This window comes from Antrostomus carolinensis, unplaced genomic scaffold (assembly GCF_000700745.2).
Source record: "Antrostomus carolinensis isolate BGI_N321 unplaced genomic scaffold, ASM70074v2 scaffold30828, whole genome shotgun sequence".
Taxonomy (NCBI): Eukaryota; Metazoa; Chordata; class Aves; order Caprimulgiformes; family Caprimulgidae; genus Antrostomus; species Antrostomus carolinensis.
In genome coordinates this window covers 703-18852 of record NW_010335509.1, presented here as the reverse complement: position 1 = coordinate 18852, position 18150 = coordinate 703, and the positions used below count along the sequence as shown (strand labels likewise).

Sequence of the window (18150 nt, the reverse complement as noted above, 5' to 3'; positions counted from 1 at the left end):
GATTCAGGGGGGATCCGTATCTAGGTCTTTCATACATAATATTGTAATCAATTAAGCAATATTCTTTGGGATACACCTGGATAAAAAGTGTTGAGTAAGTGTAAATTCTTTTTTAAATCAGCACTTTGAATCTTCCCATTTTTGTCATTGATTGTGAACCTGATTCCAGGAAAGTCATTTAACACTGTGATTAGCTGGGGAGTGTCCCTCGAGTTAGTTTTTTCTTTACTGGGCTATCTCACTGAGATGCAGAGATATCGACATGCGTATTTGCATGTTAAAAATATGTATCCGGTTTTCTAGAAAGAAATCAGTAGGCAAATTGTCCAAGAATAGACCCACTTATGTTTTTTGCTGTACTTTTCAAATGAACAGATTCTGTAGTGCCTCCCCTGCAGTGTGGTCTCCTGCTTGCCAGACAGTGATTGTGCTTGATTTTTGCCATGTTCTTAATCATGTGTCTCCAACTGGGGTTGCACTAATATCAATGCCCTTAGAGCTTTTGTCTCAACAAGCAAACTGCACTACAAGCAGACTTCAAAGCCCAGGGAAGTTTGACACTTCTAAGGTTATTCCTGTCATCTCAGATCTCACTGAATGTATTGAGAGCCAAAAAGGACCTTAAAGGAATAGGAAGGGATATTGTGTCTGAACTGCAAAAAATTTTGTCCATTATTTTTATCTGGATGTGGATAGAAAAACCATGACTCGCATTGCCTCATGAGCTGGTTACAATTGGAAAGAAAGGGCTTATTTTAATAACTTGTGGTGGAGAAACAACCTTATGGCCCTATGAAAAGACTGCAAATCTTAACATAGTAAAGAGAAAAAAAATAAAAATTGCTTACTTAGGCAAGAGTGTAGGAGGGAGGGAAGGAAAAGTGAAAAGATACTTCCCACGTAGTGCAATTACCAGAAATGACGTGGCTGCTCTTTGAAGCAGTGATTCAAGTGTATTTTTGTCACTCTATTATTGCAAATCAGATTTCTTTTCTTTTATCAGTCAACCTTGTGAGGAGTCTTATTTCACTTCATTTGGAAACACAGGAGGAAAAAGCTGTATTGTGTCTCACACCTGCACAGTAGTAGAAGTACTGAGGATTAGTGCGAAAAAGAGATTGACCACGTATGTATTAATTCCTGCACAGATTTCCACTTTGGTTTATATTTGAACTCTTTAGTCTTTCTTACCTATTGAGGAGTCTAAATAACTATATTTCTTTAAAAAAAAAAAAAAAGTTTGGTAACACTTTCTCCATTCATTTAAGCAGTGAAATTTCTTCACTGTCGCCAAAGTATACTTAAGCAAACAAAACACACAGTGCCTATATTCTATACAGAATTACAGATGGTGACTGTCTGTGTTCAGTGAATTGGTGCTAAACTTTTAGAGAAATATAATTGGGTACAAGTCATAGTGAAATCCAACATATTTCACTCAATAAGGGAGTGGCTAGATGAAATATTTATGGCCTGTGATATGCACAAAGTCAAATTGAGATTGTCTAGTGGTTTCTTCTAACCCTGAATTCTATAAATCAGTATATTGTAGATGGCCCCTACCCCAAACACAGGTTCTGGAGGACTTTTGCATTATCTGATATAGTTATTAGGCTTGTGTGATGCTCCCTGTTAGCAGGAGGAATAAGAACAGAGAAGTGTATGCTTCATCTTGACAGTGATCTCTGCACAAAACCAAAGGATTCTTAATTAATATCATTTGACCAGATTGGCATGTTCTTCCATGCTTTCCTAGACCCCTCAGAAAGCCTTCCTTGAAGGGAGACTTCCTAGAATGTTTCCATCTGTGCCTTAGATCTTGGTGTCACGTATGTGTTTGATTTCTCTTCGAGTCATACATTCTTCCCCCTAACACAACGCTGTGTGGAAAATTCAGTGAATTGACAAAATGGGGCTTCCCTGGTTTCTAAGAGGATTTTATCTGCGTGGCATTACTGTGTCCCTTTGAACCCGAGGTTGTGAAAAATTCTCTGTATGTATGGAAAAAATTGCTTGCTGACTTCACTGTCCTCCTCTCCCATGTACACAAGCACATGTGCACACATGTACACACTGTCCCACCAGAAGTTTGACAGAAACCCAGTAAATATGCGGACGCTTAAATCTCTGAATCTGAAATGGCTTGAAAAGACAAAGGGCTGTCAAGTTGCATTGGAAAATAGCATCCCTTTACTTGGTGTCTTCAGGTTTTTCTTACATTCCCTTAGAGTGTGTGTGTGCATATCTGGTAGAGGTGGCTGGGGCAGGTAGATCTTTTTGGTTGTTGTTGTTTCCTTTTAAAGCCCAAAACTCCTGAAGAGCAGTTTGAAGCCAGGAGAGAGAAGCTCACTGCAACAACATTCAGTAAGATAATGCTTTCATAGTAGAAGTTATTTGAAAGCTATTTCACTTTCTCTGGAGTGGATAATTCTTGCCTTGATGTTGCCAACTAGAAAATACTGCTGAAAATAGAGTGGATTGTTAACTGTTTTGACCTTTTTCTTTCTTTCTTTCTTTGATTCCTTTTCACCTTTATTGCATGGGAAAACCCCCAGAATCAAAAGGCTGATGATACCTGGTTTAAGTGCTTTAGGGATTCAGTTATACCAATCTCTATGGACAACTGTGGATGACTTTATAGGAGGTTTTTTGATTAGATGAGGCAACAGGAGTTTTCTTATTACTCCTTCTCAATGTATACACTTGAGTTTCAAAGGAGATTGTTTGTTTGGGGTTTTTTCTTTTACAGGACCCCAATATTGTTCCCACAATATCAGTTAAGGTCTCAAGTTTCCTTTTGTTTCATTCTTGGTTGGATTTCATGCTCATTTGCCGTGTTAGAGCAGAAGTGGTAGTACCAAATTGTAGCTTGATCCGTAAAACTTGATTCAGTTACAAAGAAACACATCTTAGGTATGTTATAGAATGGCTTTCTAGCCCTTGTCTGAACTGCTTTTATATCTGAACTTTTCCAACATGAATAAGGTTTTGAATCAAAAGATATCAATGTTAGGAGCAAGCCTTTTAATTACAGTACAATGAATAAATAAATTGCTCTTTTTCTTCTTCTAACCTTGTATTTAAATGTGTTTTAAGTGAATGGAGTTAATTCTTGTTAAAAAAAAAGGACAAAAAAAAAAGGTATGAGGACTTCAGGTTGTGCTCTTGCTTTGCCTAGGTTTCCTGTTCTGTTGCATGACAACTTCTGTTGTGCTGTTGATACCTAGCACTTTTCAGTAGGTCTGTTAAATTGTGCAATGCATTTTTTATATTTACAACCAAAACAATAAAGGTTATTTTTTGGAAGAAACTGCTTGTAATGCCTTTATTTTCTAATTGGATGTGGGGAAATGGTAAGTAGAATTGTTCCTGGACTGGGACCAGCACCTGCCATCCTTTTTGCGACTCTGAAAGGTGGCAAGGGCTCATTCCCTCTTAGCCATGCTGAAGTTAACCTGCTGGGATCCATGTGTTTGGCTTTCCCATTGCAAAGCTTATATCTATCCTCTGCTGAGGTCCTGAAGCTTGAAGCATTTTTAAGGAACTCATTGCCCCTTGGACTCTTCTTGACTGAAAGAATCAACTCACTCTGAGCTTACAAGTGGTTTCTTTTTCTCATGCATTGGCCACCAGGCTGTATTTGCTCTGTGCTGGGTTGTTCCCTGTGTCACCAGAGTAAAATGTTAGCCAGAGTAGCAAAGATTGAAAATTACTCTCTGCAGTCAACTCTGCTCCCCTTCACTGAAGCAGCGTAGAGACTGGGAATGAACTCGTGGGTTAAAGTACCATCTCCACCAGTCCGGGTGCCTGCAGAGTACATGTTTCTTCACCCTACATAGCCAGTGACCCTGCTCTTTCACTTTTGCACAACTTATTTTTTCAAATGTGTTGACGTTCTGATGTGTTCCTAAAATGATCAGACCCTTATTGGTAGTTGATTATATGAAGCCTAACAGTGAGAGCAAGCTCTTTGTCAAAACTGAGCAGACAAACTTGTGTTTATTTCTGCACCCACTTCTCACAGGCTAGCAATTCAAAGGTAGCCCCAATATTTTTCCAACAAAGATAAAACTTAAGCCTGTAAGGGCTGCACCAATGCCTTGACCCCTGATAGTCTTCTTTTCTTGGAGGCTTGGATGTGGGGCTCTTGGCTGACACACTGCCTGGACAGTGGACTCCAGAGAGCAGCACTGAGATTGAATAACATGGTATTCCCATGGAATTGATGTCAGTGTTAGGCACTGAGCTACTTAAGTCCACATAAAAAATGAAACAAATAGCATTTAATCTTTGACTTAAGTGACTGATTTTTGTTTTTCCCTGGTAGGACACTTCAGCTCGCTGTGCTTCAGTTGTCACCTCATTGGTATATTGGATTTTCTTGCCTAGTGGAAGCAGCATTGGGTGGCTGAGGCTCTAGAAGTGAAAGGTAATAGATAAGTGAAAAGAGAGATTGTATTTTAAAATCACCGCACAAAAGTTGATGCTGGTTAATCTCATCCTTATGTTATTGGTGGCTTTGACTTTAATACAGCTTGTGAGAATTTCTGGTGAGTCAGGCCTGTGGTTCCTGGAGAAGGTATAGCAGTTTCCTTATTTTTTTATTTTTTTTTTTTAATATCTCTATTATCTCATGTAAAGCATTTTGGTAGAAGGCAGTGATTCTTCAGTGCTATTTCAACAGCAATAAACCAACACTTCAGCCTGACTTCACTCTTGACCAAGCATACAAATGCCATTGTTACTGCAGTGATGCTATCAAACTTCTCTGGGAGGAAGCTGTGGCTGGAGAGCACTGTATCTTTACTACTGATTTTGTGGTGATTTCAGTGAGGCTGGTGGAACTGTAGCTGATATGCTGAAAGACAGCTATTGAAATGGCTTATTTTTGTGGACGACTCTGTTAATCCTTGAACAGTTTCAAAAGTGGACCTATATTTGTTCTGTGGAAATTTTGCCAAAATTAAAGCACTGCCATAAGGGAATTGGCACTTCAGTGAGCAGACAGCTCAGGGCTCTCTTTATATGGAAAAGAATGGAAAGCAGTGCTCACTAATTTTTTTTTAACCTATATTTACCCTCAGGAGCTCTTCTGTGCCTTTTCTTGTCCCTGAGGACTTTTCACCTCCTGAGTGTGCTCATCACCAGGAGGTGGGCAGACAGTGACTAGTTAGGTGTTGGGGAAGTTCCCTGTGTGCAAACACAGAAGAGTCTCTGTTGTCATCCAGAGAGATGTTTAACATGTTCCTCAGAACAAGGTGTGTGTGTCTCAAACCTCAGCACCTTTCCCTCACAAAATGGAAACAAACCCACAAAAGATGAGACTCGTCACGTCCGTAAGTCCTGCTGCTGCCTGCCCTTTTGACAGTTCTTACCAAGCCCACCTGTGACTCCTCCCTCTCAACTGTTAATTCCTTATAGAACTTGAAAGCCAACAGCTTCATTTTCACCGAGGCTAAAGTGAGAACTGCCTGTCAAAAAGGCTTTGCTGGTGACCACCTCATTATCACAGCAGAGATATACCATGTGGTGCAGGTTTATCCTTCAGCTTCCAGCCCTCCAGGACTGAGGAGGATTTATCTGAGCCCTGATGATCCTGCACCAGGAAAACTACAGATCTGTAAATGTTCTTGCACTGTTTAGTCTGGGGCTGGCAGTGTTCTCCTCTTGGGAGTGACTTGTCAGAACCTTGCTCTCTGTGCTTGCTCAGGTCATCTCTTGAGAATATTTGGGCTTCAGCATGAGTTTGTGAGCGCTCTGCCTCAGGTGCGGGCAGCAGAGGTCCTGAGAATCTTTTGCAAAGGAAGTCACACAACCAGCAATATTAGTTTTATTTAATTGCATTTTAATTAAATTAATTAATTAATTAAAGGTTTTATCCAAATATAATGACAGAAAATCAATAAAATCATTCACCTAAGTAGCAAATATATAATTCATCCTTTTTCAGTATTAAAATATAAGAGTTAAAAATGTGAATAAATATATATAAACTACTTGCTTAAATAAATTTATAAAAATAGATGTATTACATAAATTCATAAATACAATTCACTAGCAAGGAGAGAAGCACAAAATCAATCTACTGACAATTAACTTTTTTGAAAAATAATTCCAAGATAAAAATATAAATAACATTAAAAATACTGAAATCACACTTTCCTGTTCACTTATTTATGTCATGATTGGTTAATTAAATCACCCTGACTTAACATCAGCCCATCCCTTTTATATGCTGTTGCAATTAAAACAGTATAAATAGTTTTATAATAAATACAATCAATAACTTAAGACATTAATCTTTTAAATATTAAATTAAACTAGATGATTTAGTTATAATATGTAGAAGATCAAGTACATTATCAGTGTTCCTGGCATCAAACTGATCACACAACTACTGATAGTTCACATTTAGCCAAGTCTCTAGTATCTTAAAGTTATATTTTTCATCCTGTCATGTTACATTTCTGCTGAAGAGTACATTTTTGTTGTATTTTGCATGATTTGTTTATATTTCTGTAAAACCTGCCAGATGTACGTCTTCTTCTCTGCAGTATTCATCCCCTGGACCCGACTAGGATCCGTCTGCAGAAGATCCTCCTTCTTGCAGTTGTAAAACGCGGTTCCTTCACTCACCGTCGCACTTAACTGATTGATACTTGCTTCGACAAGCTGAGTAAAATTCTTACCACAGATTAATTCTATATCACTCCTCAGGTTTTGCAAAATGTTGTGAAAAATATGGAAAACACAGCAATCTGCATCAAAAGCGGGACACTCGGGTATTTTCTTCACCATGTCTTTAGCCTGGGAGTCAGCAGTTAGCCAGCTTGCGGTTTTGGGCGTTACAGAGCTGCACAGGTTCTGGAAAGGAGGAGGAGGAGGAAAGAGAAATTATTAATCTTTTGCTTTACATCTTTCCTGGTAGTCGCTTCACATTTGAATCGTCTGGGTGCACACGCACCTCTCTCCCGGTTTGTGTACACCTGGGGGTTTTTTGTTATTGTTCCATAGCTGTGTTAACACCTACACTCGCTTTACCCAGTAGGTATTGCACGCTGTGGCTACGCTTGTGCAGCACTTTCTGTCTGAATAGACTGCTGGGATTTGTTCTCAGATTTTCTAAGTCTTCTTTTTTTTTCTTTGCCATATGGGCAAAATTTACTCATTTTTACTCAAATCTCCTCGAGAGATACGTTTTGACCTGAGCATATTTCTATCTATTTCAGCAGAGATGGTTTTGATTTCAAGAATTAATTCGGGGGAAATGTTTCCCTTGATTTTTATCAATGTACTGTTGGGAACACATTCCCAAGAACTGAAATTTGTCTGAAATATTGACACTTGCACATTTTACCATTCAGTTCAGTGCACATTTTACCATCTCTGAGGAATGGACGGGCTGAGCAGGATTTTTGGCAGAATCACAGAATATTAGGGATTGGAAGAGACCTTGAAAGATCATCTAGTCCAGTGCTCCTGACTGCTCTAGTAATAGGATCAGACTGAAGAGCCAGGCTGACCAGTTTCATCCAAAAAGATGCCTGCTTCGAGCCTAGTGTGACTAGGGAGACTGAGAAAGAGCGATGCATTTAGTCTGGAAGGTCACAGCTAGCAGTTACCTGAGGCGAAGCTGGCCAGACAGAGAAGAGGCTATTTGAGGTTCTATCCCAAATCTTTATTTTCTGATGGTCCTTCTAGTATTTTAAAGTAATTCAAGAGATGTCTCCACAGACATAGACACAGCAAATGCAAAATAATACACTTACATAGTTCTTAACCAAGGTGGTCGCTTGCTTTTCTATCACTGATGCTAAGGTCTTTATTCTGGTAGTATTAAATTGCTTCTGTCTCTGTCCTATAGTAGATTTGCTTTCTTCTGAGGTGGCTGTTGGTGCCAAGGACCCCAAAGGAACCAGTGAACAGAAGAGGAAGATTGCAAACCTGTTGATCTCTGCATTCAAATGAAGAGGGGGGGAGAGGGGGAAGAAAAAAAGAATACAATTATTAATCTCAAGCTTCTACATAATGTCTGCAAAACTTCCTGGTTTTGTGCAGCGTGTTAAGTTTCTAAAGCTTCTAGACATTAAGTGGCTGAGCTTAGCGATGAATATCAACCGATGCAACCTTACAGTGCCTAGCAAGGTTAAATTGCACCCACCTGCTCGGCGTTTCATGGTGGGCTTGGAGAGCAGCTGATGGCTGAAAGCTAGCTGGATGTCGACGTTCAAGCTGCTCGTTGCCTGGAGTGCTGGAGATGTGGACAGCCAAGCTGCATTTTAAGTACTGTGGAGTTTTGCGTCAATGGCTCCTTCATGGTTTTGGGGGTTTTTTTTGCGGGTGATAGTTTGTGGCTTTTTTTCTTTTTTGAAAGATTACATCAAAAATTGGTTCAAATGCGTCTTCACTGATTGTGATCTAGATGCAGTTTCAAACTGACACAGATAGTGTCCTGTATCATCTGTTTGACCAGGAGTTCAGGACACTTGGCTTCGCCATCCCATCTAAATCCTTGGGCTCTCCAAAATGTAGGAATTAGAACATAAGCTCTGTTGCATTTTTTTTTAAAAAACACAGTCTGATCATGCAAGCACATTGTTGGTGCCCAAAGCCAGCAACCTTCTCCTGCAGGGTCAGTGCAAGAGTGGGTAACATGGGGTCCGAAAAAGCCATGAGGGGCTTGTATGCAAGGCAGGTCAGACCTCCAGGTCAACATATAATCCTTTTGCTGGATGTCTGGAAGACCCTGTACCCAAGGGAAAAATCATTCCTAGGATTTCCAAGTATGAGGCTGTGATTGGAAGAGGACCTGCAGAACTACTGGGAGTTTAGGACAGAAAGGAGGGCAGAGGAAACCCCTATGAACATACATTTGTGAGAATGCAAAGTGACACATACACTCTTGGGCTTTCCACCTCTGTGATAAAAGATCTGCCTGAAAGGTAGTCATAGATTCAAAGGTGAATGTCAAGTCACCAGAAAACTTTCAAGGAACAACAGATTGGTGTCAAAATAATCAGTTCCATTTTGCATGTGAAATAATCTCTCCCTGAAGATAAAAAGCTTGATGTGCCCACGAACTCTTCTGAAGCACCTGGGACTGATCCAAGGACTCTGGGCTGAGCTGATTCCCAAGGCTTGAAATGGGAACGGACGTTTCCCCTGTACCATGTCGCACTCGGGTCCCACCAGCCTGTAATTTCAGATCTCAGTTATTTGCTTGAAGCCTTCAATAATGGAGATTCACAAACTGAACGTGGTTCTGCCGCGTGCTGTGAGGGAGCCCTGACAGCCAAGCAGGAGATGCAGCCATCCCACGGGAATGCATTTCTTCTTGCACCACACATCTTGCCAGGTGCTGAATAACTCAAAGAAAGAGATTGAGTTATCATGGCCTATGGTGTGAAGCAGCAGACAGCATAGCAGAGTGCTGGAGAAGAACCAGAAGAGGACAGTTCTGGCAGATACTTTTTTATTGGGGGGTTTTATTGTTATTTTGGGGGTAAAATGGAGAGGAGAGAGATGCTTCTTTGTGCAGGATGTTCTTTAGGAACATCCCTACAAAGCCGATGATGGGTACAGATGGTTCCTTTCAGGCAGAAGGATGATCTTGGAGGTTTGCTGCTTTGGAAGCATCAAAAAAGCCGAGAGGTGCAGCTGGTGAGTGCCCCACAGCACACTGCAGGATGTGTGGAAGGTGTGTGAGCTTGTGCATACAAGAGACCATTGGGTAGTGGGCACTGCCAGTCCCCTTCCAACTGCCCCAGACGGGTACAGCCAGGGAGGACAGACAAGGAATCACAACCGTTCTTCCTCCGAGAACAGGGAACATCTCTGCGCAGCATCGAGGGCAACAGGGCCTCAGTATTTTTAAGTGATACACATAAGAGAAGCAGCATTCTTACAGCTTGGCTTTTCCATGAAACATGGTTCAACCACTGGGAATGCTTTTCCAAAGATTTTTAGAAGATTTTACTTCGTTGTCTATGAGCTGAGGATAGCAGTTTGCTGGTTGTTTCACTCCATGGCATGCCACTGTCTGTCGGCGTGTGCATGCTCTGCACATCCTTTCCTATGTACACGGCCGTGATAAGCTGCTGAGCTGATAAGGGAGAAGATGAGCATCCGTCCTGTGAAACCCAACCCAAGTGGAAGTTCAGCTTTCCACCACGTAACCACCAGATGCCACAGAGCGTCTGCAATTCATGTGGTGAAGTTTTGCTGACACAGGTTACCGTGTAGGCTCCCTAAAATGGAATTTGTAGCCATTGCCTCAGCACCTATCGCTGGAAAAAGCAAATAAACCTCAGAGCACGGAGACCTGGATCTGACCTGAGATAGAGCTGTGACTTTGGTTCCTGAGACTCATCTACTTTTTCCAAGTGTAGGAGCCGGTACTTTTAGTTGTGAACTTTGTTTTCCGATGGCCTTGCGCTGCTGTGGCGGTGACACCTTCCACGCCAGTGAAGAGCAGAGCTTTTACAGCTAACTGAGAACCTGACTGCTTCCTCCCTGAAACTTGAGTGACACTCAGGATGTAGATAAGTGAAATGACAAATGCCAATGCCACAGGTCCTTGGCCAGGGGACGGGGCTGACGCTGCACCCTGCAAATGCTGCCTGAGACCACGTGGTCTTTCCCTGGTGGGGAGCAGCCCCCCCAGAACCCAGGGGGATTCAGGAAACCAAGGGTTTATTCCCAGCTTGGGGAGCTCGGTGCCATCCCAGGCTCGCTCCATGGCCCCGCTTGCAGAGCTTGGTTCCCTGGTCCCCAAGGCATCCGCGTCCTCGCCATCACCTAGCAACAGGGACCTGCTGAGCCAGGGAATTCCCTGCCGGGCTGGGGCTGGATGGGAGCGCCCACCCCCTGCAGCGTCTCGGCTGCTTTTTGGGATCACCTGCGGCGCCTTGGTCTGCAGGACTTCCCCTGTGGCCTTGGCAGCTGGGTAAGGGGCTGGGGGGACAGAGCCGTGGGACATGGCAGGGGGGCTGCAGGGCTGTCACCACCTCTCCCCTCTCCTTCTCTGCAGAACAAATCCTGCTTCAATGCACACAGGAGCCCTCGCCAAGGCCAGCCAGGGCTGGGGCCAAACCCAGCCAGGCAGGAGGAGGCCCTGCTGCTGGATGAGGAGAGCCCCGAGGTGCTGATGGAGCTGCTGAGTGACCGGCACAGCCCCTGGGCCCTGCCACCAGGCTGCAGCCCCCAGGACCAGCACCTGCGGGAAATGGCTGTGCTGGCACCTGAGCTCGTCCATGGCTCCAACCTCTTCCAGGTCTTCAGGTCCCTGCGGATCACTGGCAAGGGAGTAAGTGCAGCTGTTGGTGCCCATAAAACTGCCCATCTCCAGGCCAAGAAACCACATCTTCCTGTTGGGAGGGAAAATATCCTGGGAAAAGGACACCTTCCCCATCCCAGGGTCTTCCCAGGTGCCAGTATTGCAGCTGGGATAGAGCTGCTGGCTCCCTCACCCAGCATGTTGCACTAATCCTTGTTACATGTGTGTCACATAGATCAATACTACATGGCCATGTCACCTTGGCTATAAGGTGCCTCAGGGACACATTGACCAAGCCCAACTCTTTGCAGGTGGAGGAGGTTGACAAGGGTCTGTTGCAGTTTCAGCAGCTGGAGGAGCTCATCCTCAGTGCCAACCAGATCAGCAGGATAACCTCGGCCAACCTGCCCCGGACGCTGAAGGTGAGTGAGCGATGCCTTGTGACAGCAGGATGGGGAAGGAGATCCCATTTGGGAGCACAGCAGGAGCCAAACAGCTCATTGCAAAGTGTGTCTGTTGTTCCCTCTGTCCCGGGCAGGTCCTGGAGCTCTGCTGCAATGCTGTGGGTGATCTGCAGGACCTGTGCACTCAGCCTCCTCCAGAGCTGCAGCACTTGGGGCTGGGGTACAACAGGCTGTGTGGCCCTTTGCAGGACAAGTACCTCACTGTGGACTTCTGGTAACACAGCAGGCTGAACATGGGCTTCTGAAAGGGAGGTGGGCAGATGTGCACAGATGACCTCAAACCATCAAGCTGGCCCATCATGTTAAGAAATTACAGCTCTTCAGCTGTTGTTTCTTTGCTTTGCATCCAACACTCACACAAAATCCTCTATCTCTGCTCACTGTCTTCTGTCTCATGCTTAGAGGGTGCCTTGATCTGTGGCCAAGGTGTAGAATGGGGAGATCACCTGAGGATCTCCTGCCTTGACACTCTGCCCACTGCAATTCCTATGTCCCTGGGCAGCTTCCTTTTTCTGTGCCGAAAGTCTCTGCTGGAGTCTGCCCAGGGAAGGATCTAAAGCTTGGGCTGCATCACTGAGTGATACAGCGGGGTGGTTACTGGTTGTTAAAGAAACATGGTTTTGAGTTGTGGGGCAGACTGGCAATGGACCATATGGCTCCAGAGTCTGGAACTGGCCTCTTGAGATTGTCCTGTTGGGTTCCCCAGTTTGACACAGTTTGTTCTGGGGAAACACAGTTTTTGTTTCTTTTTTTGGCCCAGGGCAGTAGCTCTCTATCCTCAGATGGATGTTATTTGCCTAACCCTCTTCTCTCCTCAGGCCAAATCTTGTCTCCCTTGACCTGAGCTTCAACAACTTCACAGACCTACTGGGGTTAGTCTCCCAACTATCCAGTCTGCAGAAGCTCCGTATCCTGGTGCTCGAAGGGAACCCGCTGGCTCTCATTCCCACTTACAGAGGCTTCCTCGTGGACAGCCTGCCCAAGCTCTCCATCCTCGATGACATCCACGTAGGGCCTGATGAGAGGCACCAGTTCCATGGTTTGGCGAGGCAGCCAGGTGAGCCTTTGCCTTTGAATCTGACTGTGCTGACCCTGTGATTCGGGAGGTGTTTTCCTCATATGGTTGAGCTAGGAGTCCTCAGGGCAAGCTCTGGACCCAGAGTTGACTTCCTTCTTGCCTCTCCTCAACTGGAGATCTTTCTCTGTACCTTTTTACCCCACTAGTACAAGTGGGGAAACAGGCAGAGGACCCTGCAGCAATGTAATTACAGTCGAGGTAGTTTTAGCCTTAGTCAGGTCCAAAGATTCATGAACAACCTGGTCCTAGCACTGTCTCAGTGCCATGGCTTGCCCCCAGCTTTGCTTCCTGGACGCTGTCTGGTTTCAGACCTTGTGTTTCCCTCTCGAGCTCCTGAAACAGGAAGATCTCCACTGGGGAAGATGCTCACATGGGTACTGCACTGTCAGTACAAAGCAGTGCCACCTCTGCAGTGTGGCATATCTGCAAGTGGGACAAGAGCCAGGGGGCTGGGGACACCCAAGGGTGGGAAGCCCCTCTTGATGGCCCCTACTCAATGAGTTTATGCACTGGATGTGCTCTTTGGAGTCTAAAATGTTAACCATGGAGGCAAAGCAGCCAAGCCAGGAGATGTTTGTGTGGCTTTGGAGTGACCCCATGTGGCAATGGCTTGTCACAGCGTTAGCACAGCGTGGCAGGGAGGGATGCCAGTTGGTGGGACATGGCCTCCTGGAGGTTTCTGCTTGCTTTGTACCTTCCTCACTCTGGAAGGAACATGCTGCAGCTTCATAGTGAGCTTGTCTTCCTTCCAGAGCTGATCAGGAGTGAAGCACGAGTGGTTGTCAGTGTTGGGGAAATCAAGGGAGTCCCTGATCCCAGCACTTATCAGCAGCTGGAGGTTGGCTCCGAGGCTCCGGTGATCACCTACAGCTACTGTGTGACGTATGAGTTTGTGGAAGAAGAGGACATCAAGGATGGTAGCAGCACTGAGGTTTGTGCTTAACTGAGCTCCTGAAAGCAACAGGCAGTGGCAGGTCACAGCAAGGGAGACTTCACCTCCAGGCTGTGAAGTGAGACCATTCGTAATGGAACTCACATGTGGCCACATCTGGCAGCACAGGTCCCTGCTTCCCATGTTCCCTGTAGCTCTTGGGAAGCCCAGCAGTGCTCTGGATGTGGAAGTGCATTCACAGCCCCCTTCCTGCTGCAGTAGACCCCTTCCCTGGTGCTGGTGCCCCTTCTTCCTGTGATGGAGGTGGGCTGGGGCAGCTCTGTCCCCTGGTCCTGATGCAGACACAACTAGACATCCCCTGCCAAGAGATCCCTCTCTGTTCCAGGTAACAGAAATCCATCAAAGTCCCGTGGTGGCCACCCTGGGTGTGGACAGCTCTGCTCAGAACACAGGAGAAGCAGAGAGCCAGCAGGAGCCTGCAGCCACGGAGGACCCCAAGGCCCATGCTGGTAATGAGGAATTATAAATCCCCTGCCCCACTGCTCAGGGCATGTTTATGGCTTTACCTGGCATGTGGTGGCATTAGGACGTCCCTCACAGTGTTGGCTGCTGCTGGGCTCTTACTGAAACTTATGGATAATGAATTGGTACCAAATATGGCCCTGGGAGTCCTTCTTTCCTTGGGAAAGAGAGGTGTCTCCTCAGCTTTTCTGTGTTCCTGCACAGCAAAGGTGTTTGTCACCCCTGTAAAGCCCTGGGCAGACACCATCGATTGCAGCTACAGGAAGGAGCACACTGCCAGGGACCTGGTGGGGCTGAAGTCCTACCTAGCAGCTGGAACAATTGTCTCGGTTGTGGAGGAGAAGGTGAGCATGCAGCAGAGCTGGATGAAAGGGGAAAGAGCTGGTGGGAGGCCCAGCAGTGGTATTATGTTCCCTCTGGGAGGTTGCCTGGGATGGTGGTGATCCTGGGCCATGGTCCTCAGGTGTCCCAGCCCCTGCAGCACCAGCTTCTCTCTCTGGGCAGGTGCTCTCATGGCCTGTTGATGCTGATCCAGAAGAAAGTGCAGTCACGAAGGGGAAGGCAAAACAGGGGCTGCAGAAGGACAGTGCCAAGGTAGGATTCTGGGAGAAAACAATGTCTAAATAACACCTGCACTGCAAAAATAAGGATGGGCCAACAAGAGCCCTTCTCCTGGATCAGTTTGGTGTGTTAAGAGAACCTCCCCTCCATCCCAGACCTCTCGCCAAAGTCCACCCTTGCTATGGGAGGAAGGCAGCAGCGGTTCTACACACATCTCAGTCAGGATGCAGTGGTGCGCAAGGGACTGGGTTGGGATTGATACAGGGACCCCAACTCTCTGCTGAAGCTTGTCCCCATGCTGGTGCCCTGCAGGGTTCTGTGCCCAGGGACAAGCAGAAAAAAAATAAGAAGGAGAAGCAGAAGCCGTGTGAATTCCGCAGTGACCCTCCCATTCGGAGGACCCTGGGCACCAGGAGGGTGACCCTGGAGACCCTGCTGACCACTGAGGACCTGGTGGCAACTGTGTGTGACTTTGGGATCCTGATCACTGAGCAGCCTCTGCAGCTGCCAAGTCTGGAGGAGAAGGTGAGGAGCATGTCCCGGGGCAGGGCAGTGAGGCAGGGCTGCTGGGGACGGGTAGCGCCGCAGGCTGGGGTGAGCACAGCACGGGGTCCCTCCCGTCCATCCCTCAGATCTCCTTGTCATAAAATGGGGCTGAAATGATCCTGCCTGAGCAGCACCCATCACTGCTGCTATCGTTATTAACGCTGATGTTAGCAATGAGTATTGCTGCTCTTTATAGGCCAAGATTAAGAAAACAGATGAGTTTGTTTTTCCATCTGAGAATGTGAAAGTAATGCTTCCTCTGATGCTCTGTCTCTCTGCATGGCAACACACACCAGCTGTACTGACACCTTCTATTTCCTGGATTCTCTTCGAGCAGCCCTGCTGCTGTGTTCCTGCTTCCCCTCACCCCTTTCCTTTGTCCTTTAAATCCCAGTGACAGAACCCAGATGGTGATGGCTGTCACAGGACTGAATGCGGGCAGTGAATTTCAACACAGCCTGACTATGGAAACATCTTTCTCCACAGGAGAGCAAAAAAGGCAAAGAAAAGAGCAAAAAACCAAAAGCAGAGAAAGAAAGTCAGGCCAGCCGGAAAACCTCGGCGTCTGCCAAAGGTGACGGAGACTGGAGCTGGCTGGGTGGAGGGTGGCAAGTGCAAGAGCAAACAGCAGTAGTGCCCGGCCGGGAGGCAGCCACAGGTCCCTGCCACACTGCCAGCCCTGCCGAGCTGGGCGCTTACTCACATCCTGAGTTTCGGGCTGTGAATAAATCCATTGACTGCGGGGGCTGCAGGCTCAGACACACGCCCGGACACCTTGTTGAATCAGTGATTGAACAAGTACCCAGGGTGGGCTGCCGGCTGTCCTGGGAGCGACACACACCTACCAGCTCTGTGTGCCAGGGAGAAGGGCAAAGCAGATTTCGGGGTGAGGGATGTGCTGCCCACCTTGTTGGCTGACAAATGTGGCCAGTGGTGCGGGCAGCTGCAGGGAGTGCTGTCTGGGGTGTGTAATAAGGTTCTCATCCATTTCCAACTCACATCTCAAAGCACTTTGCAGAGGGGATTATTGTTCTTTCTGGTTTAGAGATGAGATGCACAGAGAGCCCATGGCAGGGCCAGGAGCAGACCCTGGTCTGCTGTCACCCATGAGGAGACCACCCTGACCCCTGATGAGTGTCCCCTGCTTCCCCAGTGCAGAGCTCACAGTCTGCTCAGCCAGCAGCGTTGCTTAAACCACTGGAGACAAACCTCAGCCTGCCTCTTGCAGGTTGTTTTTCCAGCAATCTTGTTTTCACAACAAAAATAGCAGTGCCAGCACATTGGAGGGGTAATGCAAGAGGAGGAGGAAGTGGAGGAGGGAAGGGGTGTCTGGGCGATGCTGGGAAGCTGCTCGTGGGTCAAGGAGAGCATGGAGCGGGCCAGGCTTCCCCAGCACCACTTGGAGCTACCAAAGGAGCCTCATGTTCCCACTCTGGCATCAGATTTAGTTGCTGATTTAAAAGTGCAATTAACCCCCTTCCCCAAGAGCTCTGGGCTGCTTTAACATGGCTTGTCACCCACAGCGAGGTCCTCATCTTTGGGGAGGATCTCAGAGCCCCGTGGTCCTAAGCTGTGCCTGTGCTCAAGGAAGCCTGACAGCCTTCCCACCTACCTAAAAAAGGGAAAAACCGCTGAATTATCATTCCCTGCAGGAAGATGTGCATTTGCAGTGTCTGCTCAGACTGCTGCTGAAGCAGGGAGCTGCTGTCAAGCTACTGGTGCTTTTTACTTCCTTTCCACCCCAGTGCCTGTGGTCACTGTGCTTGTGGGAGGTTTTCCCCTCTGCTTGAGCGAGAATGAACCCTCTCTGAGGGGGCTGTGTGGCCGGAGGTGGTGTTGGGTGCACAAAAAGCCACTGCTGATGCAGGAAACCCAGAGTGATTAGAGACTCCTGCTTAAATTTGGTGTCCCCTTACACTGTGCAGGTGGAGGGTGGCTGGTCACCTCCCCAGGCTGCTGCACAGCGAGGCCAGGGAGTGCATATTTCATAGTGCTTCAAATTCAGCTGCCCCCACAGCTTGCTACACCCAGTGCCGACAGCGTCCCGCTCCACTGTGACTCACGACTCACAAGCACACCCTGATTGTGACTGGGGTGGCAAACACAGCTCGGGGTGGGGGGCAAGTGACCTGCTTGAGCAGTGGCTACAAGCCCTGGCTGCTCCATGAGTCACCAAATCGCACCGTGGCTGTTTGGCACTTGCTCATCACCCGTGTGGCACATACCACCTTGAAGCTGTGGCAGCGACCATGTGCTGAGGCACCAGTGATGGGTTCCCAGCCCTTGGCTCCGCTGCAGCCGTGCGTCCAGCGAGGCTGCGTAGGGACCGGCACTCTCGCAGCTGGGAGCTGAGGTTGATTTGCATCCCTCAGTCGGCAAATGCACACAAATAATAAGTCCTCTCAGAGGAATTGGGATCCCTTCCAGACAGCTCAAAGAGGAAAGGCAGTGAGCTTTGTCCCCAGCAATTTGCCCAGACACTGAAGGATGTCTTCGGAAGTAGTCTCACGTAGGTCTCATTTTACCCCACACTTGATTTTCCAGGATCCCTGGAATGATTTATTTCTGCAGCTTTCTCTTTTTTTTTTTTTTTTTCCTAGGAATTATAGGAGAATTTTAACAACAAAAATCAAAATTGCACCCAGATTGATTGCCAGCTTAAAATAGACTTTTTGGGCTTCTGACCTAAAGCTGTATTCAAATCGATTTTCCCTCAAGGCCCACAAGTCGGTGCTAACGCGGTGGGCATTCCCCCCTTGCACACTGCTGCTTTGAGGTGATTTCCCCTGTAAGGAGAGTGACAGATTTACTT

The 18150-nt window shown here is 46.8% G+C and overlaps 1 protein-coding gene across 1 annotated transcript in view; it reads left to right on the top strand.

Annotated features, from left to right (window-relative positions):
* Nucleotides 1-10849: 10849 nt before the first annotated feature.
* Nucleotides 10850-18150, top strand: part of LRRC43 (leucine rich repeat containing 43) — a 7459-nt gene continuing 158 nt past the window's right edge. Inside the window, exons 1-11 of the mRNA XM_029086641.1 lie at nucleotides 10850-10945; nucleotides 11030-11305; nucleotides 11587-11697; nucleotides 11814-11953; nucleotides 12558-12796; nucleotides 13570-13748; nucleotides 14095-14218; nucleotides 14436-14575; nucleotides 14736-14825; nucleotides 15105-15317; nucleotides 15825-15851. Of these exons, the coding sequence (XP_028942474.1) occupies nucleotides 10850-10945; nucleotides 11030-11305; nucleotides 11587-11697; nucleotides 11814-11953; nucleotides 12558-12796; nucleotides 13570-13748; nucleotides 14095-14218; nucleotides 14436-14575; nucleotides 14736-14825; nucleotides 15105-15317; nucleotides 15825-15851 (1635 nt within the window). The remainder of the gene's footprint in view (nucleotides 10946-11029; nucleotides 11306-11586; nucleotides 11698-11813; nucleotides 11954-12557; nucleotides 12797-13569; nucleotides 13749-14094; nucleotides 14219-14435; nucleotides 14576-14735; nucleotides 14826-15104; nucleotides 15318-15824; nucleotides 15852-18150) is intronic.